The sequence below is a fragment of the Ascaphus truei genome, chromosome 6 (assembly GCF_040206685.1).
Source record: "Ascaphus truei isolate aAscTru1 chromosome 6, aAscTru1.hap1, whole genome shotgun sequence".
NCBI lineage: Eukaryota > Metazoa > Chordata > Amphibia > Anura > Ascaphidae > Ascaphus > Ascaphus truei.
The window spans coordinates 98,345,740-98,363,311 of record NC_134488.1 but is presented as its reverse complement, the minus strand read 5'-3'; the positions used below and the strand labels follow the sequence as shown (position 1 = coordinate 98,363,311).

The 17,572-nt window shown below is 42.6% G+C and overlaps 1 protein-coding gene across 2 annotated transcripts in view; it reads right to left on the bottom strand.

Annotated features, from left to right (window-relative positions):
- Positions 1-673: 673 nt before the first annotated feature.
- Positions 674-17,572, bottom strand: part of NTN5 (netrin 5) — a 61,931-nt gene continuing 45,032 nt past the window's right edge. For both annotated transcript variants that reach the window (XM_075605311.1, XM_075605310.1), the window contains 6 exons: positions 13,882-14,906; positions 12,642-12,830; positions 8,735-8,884; positions 5,638-5,691; positions 5,440-5,520; positions 674-1,422 (listed from right to left, as the gene is read on the bottom strand). In XM_075605311.1, coding sequence (XP_075461426.1) covers positions 1,094-1,422; positions 5,440-5,520; positions 5,638-5,691; positions 8,735-8,884; positions 12,642-12,830; positions 13,882-14,875 — 1,797 coding nt within the window. In that variant the 5' untranslated portion in view covers positions 14,876-14,906 and the 3' untranslated portion in view covers positions 674-1,093. The remainder of the gene's footprint in view (positions 1,423-5,439; positions 5,521-5,637; positions 5,692-8,734; positions 8,885-12,641; positions 12,831-13,881; positions 14,907-17,572) is intronic.

Below are 17,572 nucleotides of genomic sequence, written 5' to 3'. Positions count from 1 at the left end.
CCCGCCCCACACCCCCCCCTTTCTAGGTAGGAATCAGAGGATCTTGTGAGCTGAACCCTGTTACTTTCAGCTCCGGGGTCCCCCTGCTTCCTGAGATACTTACCTCCTTAGGGGGGGGGGGCGGTATCTCAGCTCAGGTTTAGCTGTCCCATCACATGAGTCAATAGGAAGCCATGACATCATAGGCGGCTTCCTATTAGCTTATGTGACCGGGGGCTTTAAACCTGAGCAGGAGATACCGGCACCTCCTAAGGTGGTAAGTATCTCAGGAAGCAAGGGGTCCCGGACCTGAAATTAGCAGGGTTCAGCTCTGGAAACCCCCTGCTTCAATCCTACATGTATTTATTATTTTTAAAGGAAAGCAGCAGTGCTCCTCTCCCTCTTGCTATCCTGAGACCTGCCGCCCCTAGGTGGTGCCTTACCTGCTTACTGCCTAGGGCCGGGCCTGACATGGAGACAATACCTGCACAGGTGTGAACATAGTAAATATTCCCACCTAGCTATTGGCTGACGCATGCAACTAGGTCTCTGAGGTGAGGGTATATCAAGCGGTTTGTTCTATAAGCTCGAAAATCTCCCTTTCGCATAAGCCACCAAGTACCGTACACATATCCAGAGAGAGGGCTGAGTTAGTCTACTGTATACACTGAGAATAAATGAGGGAGAAACAGAATATCACACAATCACACAATGTGTCATCTGTATTTGAGACAGCAAAGGAGACAAAGCAGCATCTTTTTTTTCTACAAATATATAAAAATACTCTTAAGCACAAATGTTTTATCACATCACACAAGAAAACAAAAACAAATGTATTAATCTGCTTAATGTTGAAGCATACGTCCTGCTGCGCATGCAGTGTACTTAATATTTTATTAGATTCCTTTTACTTATATTTTGCCCTGATTTTCCAGTTGGCAAATTCTGTAATACAGAGGTAGCAATACACGTACAATAACGTGCAGATACCGATGCAGCTAGCAGGTCATTGGTATTACAAGTTCCATTCTATATGGGCTCTGGTTTGAAGACAACTGACATTGAGGACCATCTGAAATACTAGGCAGCTCCCTCATTACAAGCATAGACATATTTAACCCACTCTGCAGTTTCCACGCCGGTTCTGCTGCTGAAAGCGTCTCAGCTTGTGTGCCCAAACATCCCGCCAAGGCAGTGCTAGGCTGTTCTTATCCAAGATTAGACGTGCCGGATCTGGCGACTCCTCATCATTACCAATGATCAGGTAAGACTTGCCCACCTGCACTCGGAGGCAGTCACATGCTAGGTCCTGATCTGGAACCCAGAGCGGCTGGTCACCTCGGCGGATGGGAACCCTACGCTGCCTGTAGACGGTCAACACAGTGGCTGTGAATTGCCACCACTCTCCAGACTTCTCCATAGACAAGAGCTGAGCTCGAAGAACTGCAGAAAAGGGAGGGAAAAAAGCAAGCATAAATGCCACAGATTAACCAATATGGGCCTATATCCTCTGGGATCCCTTTTTATATAATTTATTGAACTGGAAATAGATGGGAATGGAATACATAAATAAAAGAAACCTGCCGATGTTTTGCTGCTACTTGATTAAATGCAAAGTTTGCTGAATATTGTTTAACTGCTTGGATAATAATGTAGCTGTTTAAAATAATATGGCGTTCCAATAAAATGTAAAACTCTAAGTAGCAGCCAGTGGGAGCCGGTGCAGCCTGTAATAAAGCTGGGTTACATGGCAGTGTCTTGGTAACCCATAAGATCATTTTGCTGCTGAACAGAAAGTACATTGCAAGGGCTTTAGGTTAGCAGCACATATGTCTAATGGTAAAACATTATAGTTGGGATTTCAGTTTTCGACCGTTATTTTTTTGTGAAATCGGGGTTTTCGTTAAATTTAAAAAATCTTTTGCGATCAGTGTTAACAATAAAAAAATGCATTTAAATTCAGTGTTTATCTGTGCAGTTTTTTGTAGTTTCCATATTTCCTATGTCTTGTCTTTGTATCCTATCTGTTACTGGCCTGTTACAAGTGGTCTCATTCAATAAGCAATTATACTTCATTTCCGTTTTTTGTCGGTTTTAAATGAAAGTGCAAGATGACCAGTCGTTGTGTTTTCTGCATTTTTCAGTTAAAACCTAAAACCGGAATCCATAATTATAGACGTTAATTGCAGGTACTCCAGTAAATGGATTAGTAACTTGGTAGAGAGATAGAAATACATACTACATACAACCATTAGAACCGTAACGACATTACCAAGACACACCCAAAAATATTTCTTTAAATACAATTCTAGAACTCCAAATACAATCTGAGGAATTTAGAGCTGTCCTCAGGCATGATATTCTTTTTTCCCCCAGCAATCCTCTGGAGATTCACAATTCTCCTGTCTGGTCATGACTTCAGCGTTTGGTTCCTAAACCGCAGTTATTAGACACTATGCCCGCTACTGAGTGAAACATTATTTTCACCATGTACTTCTCTGTGAATAATGCAGACCTTCACTGTACATTTAGTCAAAAATACATCTTAAAGCTGCAGTTCAAGCTGCCGTTTTAAAACAAATATATATATATATATATTTTTTTCCATTCAATATGTGCATCAATACAATCTGCACACTGACAAGGGATTAGCTAAATTGCCGATCAATCCGTTCTCCTGTGATCAATCAGCGAAGACTCGGCTCAGGGGTTCATTAAATCTCTGTTAGTGCAGCTGAAGAGTACCAAAGATACAGCTGCGTTTGCGCCCCCCTTTACAAGGACTTGGCGTCAAATGACGTCGCGGGTCATGACATCACGTGACATCATTCGACGTGCGTCGCCGATGACCCAGCAGACACCAGGTAAGGGAGTTACAGAGGTCTCACGCCACCCCCGGCCTTGAATTTAAATGCTGTGGGGAAGAGCACGGGGCCTCTGTAACTGCCGCGCCCCCCCTAGAAACTCTTCCGCCCCCCCACCCCCGGGGGGCGCACACCCCAGTTTGCGCACCGCTGAAATAGACCACACAGTGGATACAAAGTGATGGTCTAGTTATGCACGTGTGGGAGAGAAACACATACAAGATGGTAAACCATCCTATGTTATGTACCGCATGTATACTTTATAAATTGATGGATAAAATGCTGTCTGTTGCATAGAATCATCTTGTGTCAATGCAAGTGTTCCCATGACTGCCCACCCTGCACTGTTTCATACTCTCTACAACACTCTTCCATGTGTCATAAGACAGACAGCACCTTTGATGGCATGTAGTGGTTCTCTAATATATACACACCTTGGGTGGCTGCACACACTTAACCTGTGGCCTCACGCCTTTCATTTCAACAGTTGCACCGCTGGTCATCGTTTGTTTGAAGACTGTTTAGTTTTATTGGTCATGACATGCAGACGATCAATCACTGAAAATTCTTTAACTCCATTCCCCTTTCTGCTTACTGAAGCTGCAAGGCCCCTCATCCCTTCCATTACAGAGGGCTTCGCCTACATCACATTGCTCTTTAATGCGTTACATGCCACACCTTAACCCTTTCCTGCCAGTGTTGCTGGCCCCTGTGGCAGCGTATGGGTTCAAGAGAAAGAGATTTGAACGTCTTCTTGACAACACACTTTGAAGGGAAATATATTTCCCAGTAACCCCTTTCTCTATGTTAAAAGGATTGTTTTCATAGAAATCAAACACCAGCCTAAGCCCCGGCCTCTGTTTTCACTTTCCTTTTTTTTATTTTTTTATCTTGGCGCTCTTTCTAATCATCGAGAGGAAATCGGCTTAAGGCGATAATTCCCTTTGTGTGGTTAAAAACCATTCTCCTGGCGCAGCAGGGCTTGGACTTAGCCTTCTCTGGCATCTCCCATGCACGCTCTGGCTCTCACAGCACACTTTGCTTCCCACCCTAACATTCCCATTGGCCCAAAGCTGTGGCTTTCTTTAACTAATCCTATGAAATGATGATCCTTCAGTCATCTTATCCTAGCTGTGCTTGTGGGATCAAGAAAAGGACCTGCTGGGAGGATACTGACCCAAAGGGAGCAGGGCAAAGAATAAAAGCTTAAGAATGCATTTGTTCCTACTAATTAATCTATTTGCATGTAAAAAGTTATGCAAACTGTCATAAACTTAGCTTATCATTTCTCATTTTAAATGGTCACTGCTGAATAAAGACCAACTTTTGTTTTTAATACTGAGTTTTGGTAATAGTGTGTGTGGCTGGTTACATGTTATTAGTATGCAATGCAATTAACTCTTTTCTACCATGTGCATGGCACATTAATATGATTATCTTTTCTGGTATGTCTAGCTATAGTATTTCCTTCATAATATAAAAGAAAACACAATTGACACCCACTTTATAATGCCACAATATACATATTATCCAACTGCTTTTCTGTTTAGAGAGTTTTTCTTTTGTATTTTATTTATTGCAATGTAAGTGACATGTGGTGGATTGGATTATTGAATAGACAACCTTAATTGAAAATTGAGGATAGGTAATACAATATACACAGAAAAGTTCTACTAGTTTTTAAATGCATGTAATTACCATAATTTCAATGTATTTTTCCTATTTAGTAATTGTTTAATGCAAAAATTCCACACTTGTTTTCACATGGGGGGGGGGGGGGGGGAGGTGGGGAGTTACATTTACAGTTGTTGTATCTAGAAATAAGACAATGGCTTTTTTTTTTTATTCTTTTTTTTAAATCAGAATAATTTTGATCTGATGCTCAAAAATTGATCACAAGAAAAAATAATGAAAATCAAATGCATTTGTTATTTTTGTAAATAATGGTAAACTTTTCAAATAAATAAACGAACTGTGTGTCTACTCAAAGTGCTGCAGTCGTAGATCAAAGGTTTTACTTGTGACAGGGCTGTGCCCATGTGACAATGTTTATATTGCATTTGAATAACAAAATCCAAGATTCACATTGTGCACTAACTATTACATTCTATGATATCATATGGTGAATTACGTGATACCTTCCAAATGGTCCGTGGGTGTATTGCACATTAGCGAAATGCAAGACGAAAATAAGAGCAAACAAATGGGTGTTGTGTTTCCCTCCCCCCCCCTCCCGTAATGTTTATTAATTCACCAAGATGATTAATGCATTTTTATGTATTAAAACTTCATAGGTTTTCTTCAACTGTACTGTAATAATTGCAAAGCGAAGGATTCAGAAGAACACGAATGTTCGACCCCTAAAAGTTAGCACAAGCTACAACAAATCTCAATTCCTCCTGGACCACTGACTGAGCCACCTGTGCTGAAGCAGGGATATCCTTAAAACCTGATCTGTTGGTGGCTCTTGAGGACTGGAGTTGGCCTGCCCTGTGCTAGAGCTTTGAACTACAGTAAGTATTGAACAATGATTTCCAGGTGGAATCAGCAGCATTTATTAGTCAATGATGATTGCAACGTGTATTACTTTACTTACCATAGTCCTTCTTACAGTACTTGCGCAAGTTCATGTGCACACGGCTGTGGGATGGCTTGCAGTACGACTGACATTCTGTACCTTTGGGACAATAAGGTAAGAAAAGGTCTTTATGTCTTCTTTTCCTGCACTTACATGCCGTGGAGTTACAGGAAATACCACTTAACTCAACAATCAGCTTTATCTGCATTTGTATACCTGTTTTCCACTCCAAAGGATAAGCTGCTGTTGTTGTCATCTCCTCCTGAATCCCTGAACATTATAGAAGAAAAGAAAGGGAACATTAGAATATGTTTGTTTATTATAATGGATGGGAAAGATTGTCACCGAGATGTTGCTTAGCATTTGATGGTGACATCATCAAATGTTTCTTAAACTGAGGTTCACTGACCAAGAATCTCAATCCTCAATGTACAAAACCCCTAAAATGTATTTCAGACAGCTGTCACCCAAGGCCACAGTGCTTCTATATCAATGCTGGCAGTTCAATATTAACAATGTGCCTGTGACAGGCTTTGTTTGAGATGATCCTTGCTGCTCTGTCCTCTAAGAACTCGTCCATAGTGATCGTGACCGCACGCGCGGCGCCAACAAGAGACGGCTCCTCTATGAGGCCGTCCATAGTGCGTGTGTGCGCGCAACGGCGTGGCAGCATTTCCAAAAGACAAGATTTTTGTCTTTTGTCGCGGCAGCCGAGCGACGGCCGCATCACATGGGCAGCTCAACCAATGAGGGTGAACTGGCCTCGTGACATCATGACCACGCCTCCCCTTCGCTCACATCATAGCAATGCCACAGGTCACGGATCGCCTCTGCAGCAGGCGTGTGTGACCCCATACGCTCAGTAGCGCGCGTGAGCCTGCACAATGAACTTAGCCTAAACTAGGAGTCTCCTCTTAAGATGCTGTGTGGCTCTTCTTCTATTCACACGTGGCTAAAGCATAATGCAAGAAGTTCAGCCAGAAGAAGTAGTGAGAGGGATGAGACATTTGAAGAGAATGGACTGAATACATTCACCTTTGTTGCCTAATTCTGCATTGGTTTATTTTAATTACTAGGTACACAATTATAAATAAATTGATGAACACAGAGAGATACGATGGACTTCCATACAAAGACTAATATTTTTTAAGTGGTCTGCAACAAGGAAAATAATGAGAATCTCTGTCATAAGTGTTGAACCCTGCTATATTCTTTAGCCTTAACCTGGCATGTTAGCCCTGGTAACTGCAGGCAGTGCCAGGGTTAAACAGTCATAAGGCAGTACATGTGAGATGGCTTCCTCTTATGTGTCAATTATGTTGCAGCTTCAGGCACCTGCCTGTCTGGGAGAAGTTGGAATCACATGACAGGATGAGGGCCTTGCTACATATAACTCTGCCCAGTTACTGGGGCAGAATGGCTGGCTCCTCCTCCTGTATAAATATGTTATTCCTCCAAATTATAGTGAGTTCTAGTCCAGTCCTTCAAGTCCTTCAAGTCCTTCAAGTCCTTCAAGTCCTTCAGACTGAGCTGTCTACTCTAGCCTACCTCAAGGGGGGTGGGTGCTGTCCTACAGTATCTACCCAAGGGGCTCTGTCTCCTGGGAGGTGAAGAGTCCAGTATTGATCCAGGGGGAGAAGGACCCCTGAGGAGTTCCCTGGCAGGGATCTTTCTATGATAGAGAGACCCATTTATGTGTTCACCTAAAACCTGTCCTGATGCTGATATGTGCTGATTCACTCTACTATGGCGGAATGCGCTGTTCTTTAACTCTGTATATGGACACTGAGACCTGTTGTGCATTCTAATAAACACCACCAAGCTTTGAAAAGTTCCTGGCACCCTCTCTTTGATTTTCTCCTGCATTCCACTCCATTATAGCCTAGGCCTGGACCCACGAAGAAGACCCTGAGAGCTAAAGTAAAACCCCTGAGCTAACCTCTTCTAAGGCCGCGCGTATAGTGCCCGCGACCGGCGACGGGAGACGTCACCTGTCGCTGCTAACGACAGTTATATTTCGCGGTGGCGCGGACTTCCGGGCATTTGATTTGTTCAGCGGCTGTCACATGAGGCGTCAGCCCTTGAAAAATGAAATATTCCCGGCTTCCAAAGTCCGCGACGCGACATCGCTCCGTTGCATTGTCGCCGTCGTGCTTACTATAAGCAAACACAGCGACGGCGGCAATATATTTGTTTTTGGGCGGCGTCGCGGGCACTATACGCACGGCCTTAAGCAGGTCTAAACCCTGTCAGTAACATCAGAGACACTGTTATTCATGTACACCCTATCTCTGTCAGCCGGGTGGGATAGGGGTGTTATATAAGCAATAAGGTTATTTTGATAGAGGAAAATAAGGGTGTGGTTAATCATTGTATGTGTATATGTACTTTATGTATCCATTATTCATAAGAATATCACCATCCAATGCAGCAAACACATGAAAACTGATCACCAAATAAGAGTTACAAGGTAAAGAATATAAATATCTTATTATTTTATATCATATCAAACAATCCCAAAGTACTAGTTTTTAATAACGATGTGCAAATGTCATTACATTTCCTTTGGCAATTTTGTTATGGCCTTCTGCTGAATTTCAATTTTTTTGCAAAATTTTATTAAAATTCACATTGCCATGGATGGACTGCACGAAAGTGCAAATGTTTTTGCCAATTTGCTACATTACCGTGAAATTGTGCGACGTTTCGCAGAATCCTGCAAAAATAAATGCAGTATATAAGGGGCCATTTGCTTCTGCGTTGGAATTTGCAATGTACATTTACTTTTAATGTTTGCCAAATCTTTTGGGAAGGTTGTCGTTTTTGCTAAATTTGTCCTGCAAAAAAAATAGATTCGCAATCTTTTGTGATAAAATAACAAATCACTATTTCTTCAAGCGACAGTCTGCGCTGTTTTTGTTTTGCATATTTATTTTATATTTACTCTCAAATTTCTTCTCCTGCACTTTTAGGGGATGTTTTAATTTGTTTTAATCCGATGCTTCACCCAGAAGATATGCGCTGTTGAAATATTAGGTGTCCAGGATGTCAAAATAGATGTCTCCCCAGAGCCCAATGCAGACTGAGGTTACCACTCTAGAGATTAAGAAAACAATGATTTTTAACACTAAAACACTTCTTAGAGGACAATATACTGGTAATATAGAAGTACAACCCATATAGGCTTCTGGGGGTATATAACACCATGTAATAAACACTGGATATTGAAATCCTGGGCACACTCATACAGTGCATTCATTTCTCTGCTCATATAATACTGCTGAAATTCTGCACATAATCTCACGCTACTTACGGACACAGGGCATATATGCAGATCGGCTTTGCTGGTATCCCTGGGAACATCGATTGCAGGTCGGTCCTGTGACGCCGGTTTTGCACTGACACTGGCCTGTCGTTTGGTTGCACATGGCATTAACGGCTCCTATCGGATGGCACTGGCAAGCTAACAAAAAAATGGTCTAATTACTTCTCATTGTGAACAGCTTTAATTATAGCAAAGTCTCCAGCAGGCAGTCCCAGTGATTGGGAAAAATATTTAGAATTCATCTAGTCTTCAATACATCCAGTGATTATCCAGTATTTGATATTACACTCACTTGTTATTTAACAATGTAAAGGTTTCTTTATATTGAGAATAGCAATACAGTACTTTAATGCAATGTTGGCAGTACCATCACCAGCAATTCCGGGGCCCAGGAGAGAATTCTACACCTGGTTCCTGGGGTTCTTGAGTGGATGGATGTTGAGACTCTGCTGAGCGGGTGGGGGATGTCCCACCTGTTGTGCTAGTAGGCCCGGTAGAGATAGAGGCGGGGACAGCTGGCCATGGGCTCCTACCCCCCCTCCTACCCCCCCCCCCACCTGATGGCAGCCCGTGTTATTATTATCATTGCTATAAGGCTCTCAGAAGTACATTTTCTTCAAGTACTCAGAGGATTACTACATTGAGCTAATCTGTGTTGTTAAACCGGGCAGAACAAAGTGAGTGATAAATTGGTAACAAGCGTAGCTCCATCATAGTGAAATGATGTCGTAGCCTAATAATCTTCAGTAATCCCCTATTACTTTGCACATACGGCTTTCATAACAAGCAATCTGAAATAGGACACAGAACAGAGTGCTGTTACTTGCTGCTGTACTGTACACAGCACATACATATCAGAGACAAGCTGCCTGATCATTCTTAATGTAGGTACTGTATGTGATAGCTGCATCTGTTTCAAGATAGTGAAATTAATATTACAGAAGTGTGATAAGAATCCTCGTAATAAAAGTTAATGAAGTTGGAATTCTTCTATTAATGTAACACTATAGCAATCGTACCAGTGTAGTGACGAGCAAAGGGTCAGTGTGACAATACTGCTGACAGGGAGGAGTGTGTTAACTAGAACAAATGAGTACTTTGGTGTTAGGTGACACCTTTTTTTATTTGGACTGTCAGTTGATATTATAATTTAGATTGTAAGTTCTTCAGGGCAGGGACTCCTTTTCCTATTGTTACTTTCATGTCTGAAGTGCTTATTCCCATTATGTGTTATATTATGTCACGTGTCTTACTGCTGTGAAGAACTATGTAGTTGGATGGTGCTATATACTGTAAATAAAGATATACAAATGTAGTGGTGTCTTTCTGTGCCTCCCTGGCTTTATACCTAGCTGCGAGTGCTGTAGGGATATGTGGCAGGTCAGTTGACCCTCAGGAGATGGGGGAGGCGAGCGGGCAGCATTCTAGTGTCACCGAGGCTCCGCGGCGGCCCGACAAGCACAGGGCGCCACCATGTTGGATTGTTGCACAGGCGCAGTATAGTGGTATTGCAGGGAGCTCTTGGAAGGTCGCGCATGAGCAGAATAAGCGCGCGAACGATGGGCCAATCAGCCAGAGGCTCTCAGCAGAACCACAACTCCCATGAGCCTCAGTAAGGTCAGAGGGGACTCAAGAGCCAATAGGAAGGTGAGGATAGCGGAGGAGCAAGAAAAGGAAGCTAGCCGGAGACCACGCTAGCCAGTGCGCCCCGGGGAAGCAAGGGGAGAGGAGGTGTGTGTTGCAGGGGGTCAGTGACCCACCTGCGTAGGCCAGAGACTTCCCTTAGGTCCCAGTGCAGACCCTGAGTCACCACCAGCTTGTGGTACTGCAGGGAACAGCCATATATATAGGGACAGCATACCCTTTACTGTACTAGCAGACAGGGACACAGTATTCCTTCTACGCTGCTGTGCGGGCAGTGGTTTGGGAGCAAGCTGCTGAAGACAAGCAACTACTTGTAGGAGACTACGCTGGATCGCCGGATCCTTTGCGAAGCTCATTTACCGACTGCGGACGCGGTCGGAAGGTATTATAAATAAGTGCACCAACACCGGTACCTGCAGGCGCTGATCCCGCCTTGGGGGAGGGTTCTTTGGTGGACACTGGGTTGAGTGGCCAAGGGACTGGTCCAGTACATTGGACACGGTGTGGGGTACACGCGTTGGTGGGAGAAAGGGACATTGCTCCAGCTGAAGTGTGGCAAGACCACAGGTGTCTGATTGCTAAGTACCAGCTATTCATGCACTGTGATTATATGTGTTATATGTGTGATAGGTGTATGTTAGGTTTTGCATTCACTTACTAGTAAAAGTTTACAAAGTTGATGCTTATTATCATTATTCTTGTCCAGGGGAATCTTACTTATTGGGGATCCTGGGTAAGTGGAGGCGCTGCCAAGTACATATTGTTACCCCAGGCTCCCAGTTAGCGGAGGCCCAGATCTCGCTGAGCCAGCAGGTATATACAGCATTAGTAATCTTTCTATATCAGCAGGAAAGAGGGCTACACATACATACATAATCGATTGATAGTGTTAATAAAAAAGGTGTCACCTAATACTGAAGTACTCGTTTACTCTGCACTATTGCAACAGGACTAACACAGCTATTTCTACTTAATTCATTAACTAGAACAGAAATAGTGATATAGTTACTGCAACCACAGTTGCAGGTTCTATGGGAAAACAGGAGTGATAAAACTAAAAATTAGCATTGAAGATAACAAATCAGTAAAATGATATAGTGCTTTTGTAATATACAGTACAGCAGACATATAATAATTGGTCCAGGGTAAAAGGATGCCTCCAATTCAATGTAACTCTATGGTACAGGAAGGATCTCAATGTTGTACTTTTTTTGAGGAAAAACTTGCTTGAAACAAAGTCTTAGACTGCGCTTATAATGCCGGCGACAGCAGCAGCGACATGACGGTGATGTCACGCTGCAGTCGCTGGAAAAATCAAATTGACTTGACTTCCAGCGATCGTGACCAAGCCGTCGCTCCGTCGCGTCAATTCTACTATAAGCGCACGCGACGGCGGCAATACATTTGTTTTGCCGCGACGTCGCAGTCGCCGACACTATAAGCGCAGCCTTACATTTTATACTAAACACTGAGAATTTAGTAGTCAACACAGGATAAAAATCCCACAACTGTGTATTCTGGAGAGCCTGGGAATGTAACCAGAAATTCAAATGTTAACCAGGATCTTCACAACACACAGCGTGCAAAACCAACCAAGGGAAGTATAATGGGCCCCCAACTAAGCTAAGAATGGAAACCTAGACTAAAGTGGGTCAGAAATCAGCAACTCCCTGCAAAAGAAAATTGTCTGCTTAACTCCAGTATGCAGGTAGCAGTTTCCTTGTCTTCTAAAGAGTGTTCCTGACTGGTAGGACCGATTTATACACACTGCACTGTTGGTTAGTACTATATTTTCTGTTATGTTATTGATAGAGTTTGTCTTCTAGTGTATGCAACTATAAAGCTCATTTTAAAAAGTATGATGCAGAGTGAACCAGGTCAGGTGAAGAGTAAAAATAGCATAGCTACAGTATATCAGGTAACAGTTGGGTTGGTAGTCATCTCGGAAACCACCTGGCGCCCAGTTGGCATATACCCTAGGAATTCGGTAATCCCGTTGTTACACGATTCACCATTTTTTCTTACATCTACAGTTCTATACCATATAACGTGAAACTGGGCTTCCTATGTCTCATTTGTATTATTGCTTGTGTTGCAGATACCTACTGTATAAATACCATTAGTAATATACATTTGGAGTAGAATAGAAATCAATACAGATATATTGCTATCACAATACAAGACTCCCGAAGTATATATTATTGTAACTGGCAATTGTTTGTCAAAGCTGACATCTGATCTAGGTACTTACGCTTGCAGGCCTTTCTGCTGGAGACTGCCTTGTTTAGGTCTCTTTTGTACCCCTGCTTACAGTAGTGACAGTGACGGCCAGCAGTGTTGTGGCGGCAGTTTAAGCACATGCCTCCGCTCTTTCGGCCTGAGAGCTTGAATAGCTCCATGTTAAAGCGACAACGGTGGGAATGCAGATTGCACTCACAAGCTAGAGGAGCAGAGGTAAGGAGATAATAGTTGTATAAGGACACGTCAAAGATTCTTCCACAGTACTTCATCTAACTTTTACTGGAGTGCCTTATTGTTAATAAAGTAATTGTGAGAGACATACCCTGTAATACTGTAGGAAATGAGTTTATAGTAATTCTGTGCCACGTCACTTATGTGCTGGACAGAGATGGGTGGATGTGTTCGGTTTGTAATAACTTTTGGGAATGTTTTAATTTATGCATATTTGCAAAAGCTTTCATCCACAGTAACAGTTTTCTGTCAAATAAGCTTTCATGAAGAATGATGAATCCAGACACGCAAAAGCAATGTAGATGAACTTGTAAAATTAATAATACATTCTATTCTAAAATACATTATTAAACTACCAATGAAATCCACATTACCCCTGGTGTTTGTTGTTTCTTTCATCTGCTGTGACAAGAAAACTATAAGGATCATGGAAATATGGTCTAAAATTAATTGCGCTAACAATTCTCATTGAATAGGGGGTATTGAACTAAAAGACCCCTGCTGTAAGACTATTGCAGTATACAGTAGGGGGGAAACTTAATATAAAGTAATGTAACTTATCTATTTGTTTATTTGACATCCAGGTTGGATGGTTCATTACTTTAGCTGGAATAAATTAAGAGATAACATAAGAAATTTCTTTCGGGCTCGCACACAATTTCTTTCAGGCTCTCTTTGGCCAAAAAAGGTGAAAGCTGTAGTCTCTACTTCTATCTGGTTTTTTTTTTTTAAAGCCTTGCTTCCCCATGTTCAATTGGATCTTTTTCAAGTTGCATAATGTTCTAACACTGAGTTCAAGTCATTACTTTGCCCCTGCAACTCTTTGTTTTAATCTTGGCTAGGCATGTTATTTCCTTCTTACGTGCCAAACTGAAATGGATATACTCTCTAAAACACACACACTCACACATACACACACACACACACACACACACACACACACACACACACACACACACACACACACACACACACACACACACATACACATATACACTAATTAAATTTTCTTCACTTACCCACACACTCATGTGCATTGCTTGGTGTTGCTCGTTGCCAGGGTCTGTCATAATAGAATGGCTTGCAGGTATCACACTCGGGACCAATCGTGTTGTGCTGACACTCACACATAAGTCCCTCTTTGCTAGAGCTGCACCGGGATGCATGACCATTGCATTTACATCTTCCTCCAACCTGAAGTTCAGAGACACCATAGAAAGCCGTCTTCCTTCTGATTCCCATTTTCTTACCATGGTGGAGACGGTTAAAGACCACTCGGATATCAGTAGCAGTTACCCAGTCTTGTAGAACAGGGCTATACTCAAATCTGCGGGCTGAAGGACGGCCTGCCAATGGCATGAAAGCTACAAGTCCTTTAGTCAGAGGTTTAACTCCAGTTTGGAAGTCAGTGCAAGTGGCTTCATGCTGCATGGGTTTTGTAATGGCACTTGTGGTAGCTTGGTCATATACTCGACGGCAGTGAGTGGAGTAAAACTGGAAAGGGATCCAGGTCTTTCTATAGTCCATAGATTTATAAATTGCCATTGAGTCGGGACGGGGGGAGCAAAAACGCAAGCTGACATAAACCAACTCAAATCTACGACCCAAGGGCAGGGTCAAGGTGACATTTTGGGGAAATGATATTCCACTTTCTGACCTCCAACAAGTTTGGGCATCTGTGTCAGTCATGTACGAAGGTGGATAAGAAGTCTCAGGTTTCTTCTGATCACACAGCTGACACCTATGTGATGTCACATTAGCCGAGTCCAAGAAATAGCAAAGCTTCAGGGGTACACGACCACAGGTGTTGGAAGTAACTACCTCTTGTCCAAGAGCCACATTGATAAAATCTGGGATGCAGTACTTTGGCCTCTGTTTGGCATTATAGCAGGGGCCATCTGAAGTCGCACGCTGGGTTGAGGCTTTATTGGAATGGTTCTCCTGCCCCTTGGGCAACAGGCACAGCAAGGAGATGATGTAAAAAGGAATAAAACCCCACAAAAGTCGAGGCATGTCAGAGCAATCAGGATGTTGGAAACATTACCTGGAACAAAAATAAAGCCAATTATTAAATATGTAAACTTATGGGGAAGTGTGTATAGTTATTTAAAGCTTTGAAGAATTTTTGTGTTCTTTAGATCAGTGGGGCACAAAGTGGGGGTGCGACCCCCCAGGGTGGGGGCGGGAGATTTTGCTGGGGGGACGCGGGCAGTTGCAAAGGCCCCGCGCTCTTCCCCCAGGCATTTAAATTAAATGCCGGGGGATCACGTGAGGCCTCTGCAACTGTTTACTTACCGGGATTCAGCCGGCTGTGCCGCGGTGCCATGTGACGTCACACGCGTCAAATAACATCACGGGTGATTTGATGTCACATGACGCCACAGTGTCATCTGACGTGGATGAAGGTAGGCAGGGGGCGCGAGACCCGGAGGGAGAGAGACAGTTGGGGCGCAGCACTAAAAGTTTGCGCTCCCCTGCTTTAGATAATGGATTAAGATTTTTCCATACAATGTTGATCTGATCTACTAACTGTAGGATAAGACATAATAGATACAGGCCCGGTTTAAGGACACTCACTTTAAGTACAATCGCAAGTAAGGACATATCGCCTAATAGACAAACGCAGCTCGCGCATGCGCCTGTCAGCACGTCCTGAACAGCAATACCGGCTCCCTACCTGTACCGAAGCTGTGCGCAAGCGGGGAGACTATAGAGCCTGTTACAAATGCGTTATTTACATCACTTATGCACGTATATGACGATTGCAGTACAGTACATGCATCGATAAGTGGGAAAAGGTACTGCTTCACTTTAAGTACATTTTCGCTTTACATACATGCTCCGGTCCCATTGCGTACGTTAATGCGGGGTATGCCTGTAGGTAACACATAGGTTGATTGGCAGTCCTGCTTACTTACCACTGTTTAGTTTCATTGTATATACTGTATGTATATCTTTATTTGTATGTAGATAGCGTTTCATAGCAGTAATACACGTGACAAAACAATATGAGACATAATAGGAATAAGAGCTACAGACAAAAGTAAACACTTGGAAAAGGAGTCCTGCCCTGAGGAGCTTACAGTCTGTGGTAAATAGGGACAACTTAGAGACAGTAGGAGGTGTTGTGGTACTGTAAGTGTGTATGCAAGGGGCGAGTACGTGGGGCTCCTTAAATGCTTCATTAAAGAGGTGTGTTTTAAGATAGGCCTGAAAGGTAGAGAGAGAGGGTGCTAGTCGGATATTGAGGGGAACGGCATTCCAGAGGTGCGGGGCAGTGGGGTAGAGAGAAGATATCTTTGAGCAGAACACAAGAATCGGGCAAGTGTATAACGAGAAATTAGGGCTGAGATGTAAGAAGGGGAAGAGGAGTATATAGCCTTAAACAGAAAGATCATTTTGTCAGTAAAACAGGATTTAAAGCAGCAGCCCAAGTTGCCGTTTTAAAGAAATACATTAAAAAAATTCCCTTTAATATGTGCATCAATACAGTCCACACAATGATAAGTAATTAGCTAAATTGACGATCGATCCGTTCTCCTGTGATCAATCGGCGAAGATTCGGCTCGGGGGTTCACTAAATGGCTGTCAGTGCAACAGAAGAGGACCAAAGATACAAAGTTCTCTGGGGAAGATCATGTGACCAGACAGTCACTAGATACAATTGGTACACTGCTGGAGAGAGGGCAGGGTTCAAGAAAGGGTGTGCCAGAGCCTGTTTCAGAAGAGGAAGGGGATGTGACTTTGTAAATGGTTGCTATAGAAATAAAAAAATGCTTGTTACATTAAAAAATGTAATTCAGAGCTGTTTAAAAAAAATATACTACAAGTATTTTCTCATAGTACAGAACGGATTTATTTAAAAAAAAAAAAAAAGCACATGTAGTATATTGCTTGGTCTGCAGCTTTAATAGGAAGCCAGGATATGGATTTTAGCAGGAGAGTAGCTGAGGCAGATTTAGGAGAGAGTGAAGTGATTCTAGCAGCAGCGTTTAGGATAAATTGTAGGGGAGACAGGTAAGAGGCAGGAAGGTCGGACAGTAGGTTACAATAGTAGAGATGGGAGAGAATGAGGGCCTGTGTTTGTTTTAGCAGTACAGCGACATGAAGGGGGGGGGGGTATCTTTGCAATGTTCTGGAGGGAAAATCGGCAGGTTTTAGCACATTGTGAATGTGAGAGGAGAATGCGAGGGAGGAGTCAAATGTGACACCAAAGCAGCGTGCTTGTGATACTGGGTGTATTATTGTTCATAATATTTTGAACTACTGCCTTTACACATTTCCTGTCCTAAGTGGTTTGCAATATCTGTGCAAGTTTTCAGGAATGTAAAACAAGACCCAAATCGGTTCTGTTGATTTCTTGCAGTTCAATGTCATGTTCCATATCTGTACAATGTCATGTTCCATATCTGTACAAGGTCTGCCTTTGTGGACAATATTAAAAAATGGTTCTAAAAATTCTGCATGTTTTTTCTTCGTGTGTATTTTCAATGATTTATAGACTGTTCTATTTCTATATTTGCTTTATTTGTACTTTTTTGACATATAATGTGAGTTTGACTATTTTTGTGTTTTCTTTTTTTATTTTCTTATTTCTCTCGATTGGTTGCTTTTAGTGCCACTTACTTGGATTTCAAAATGACACCATTCTCGAGATAGATGTACAGTATTCCCCCAAATGAGAGACATTACTACACACATCGCATCTGT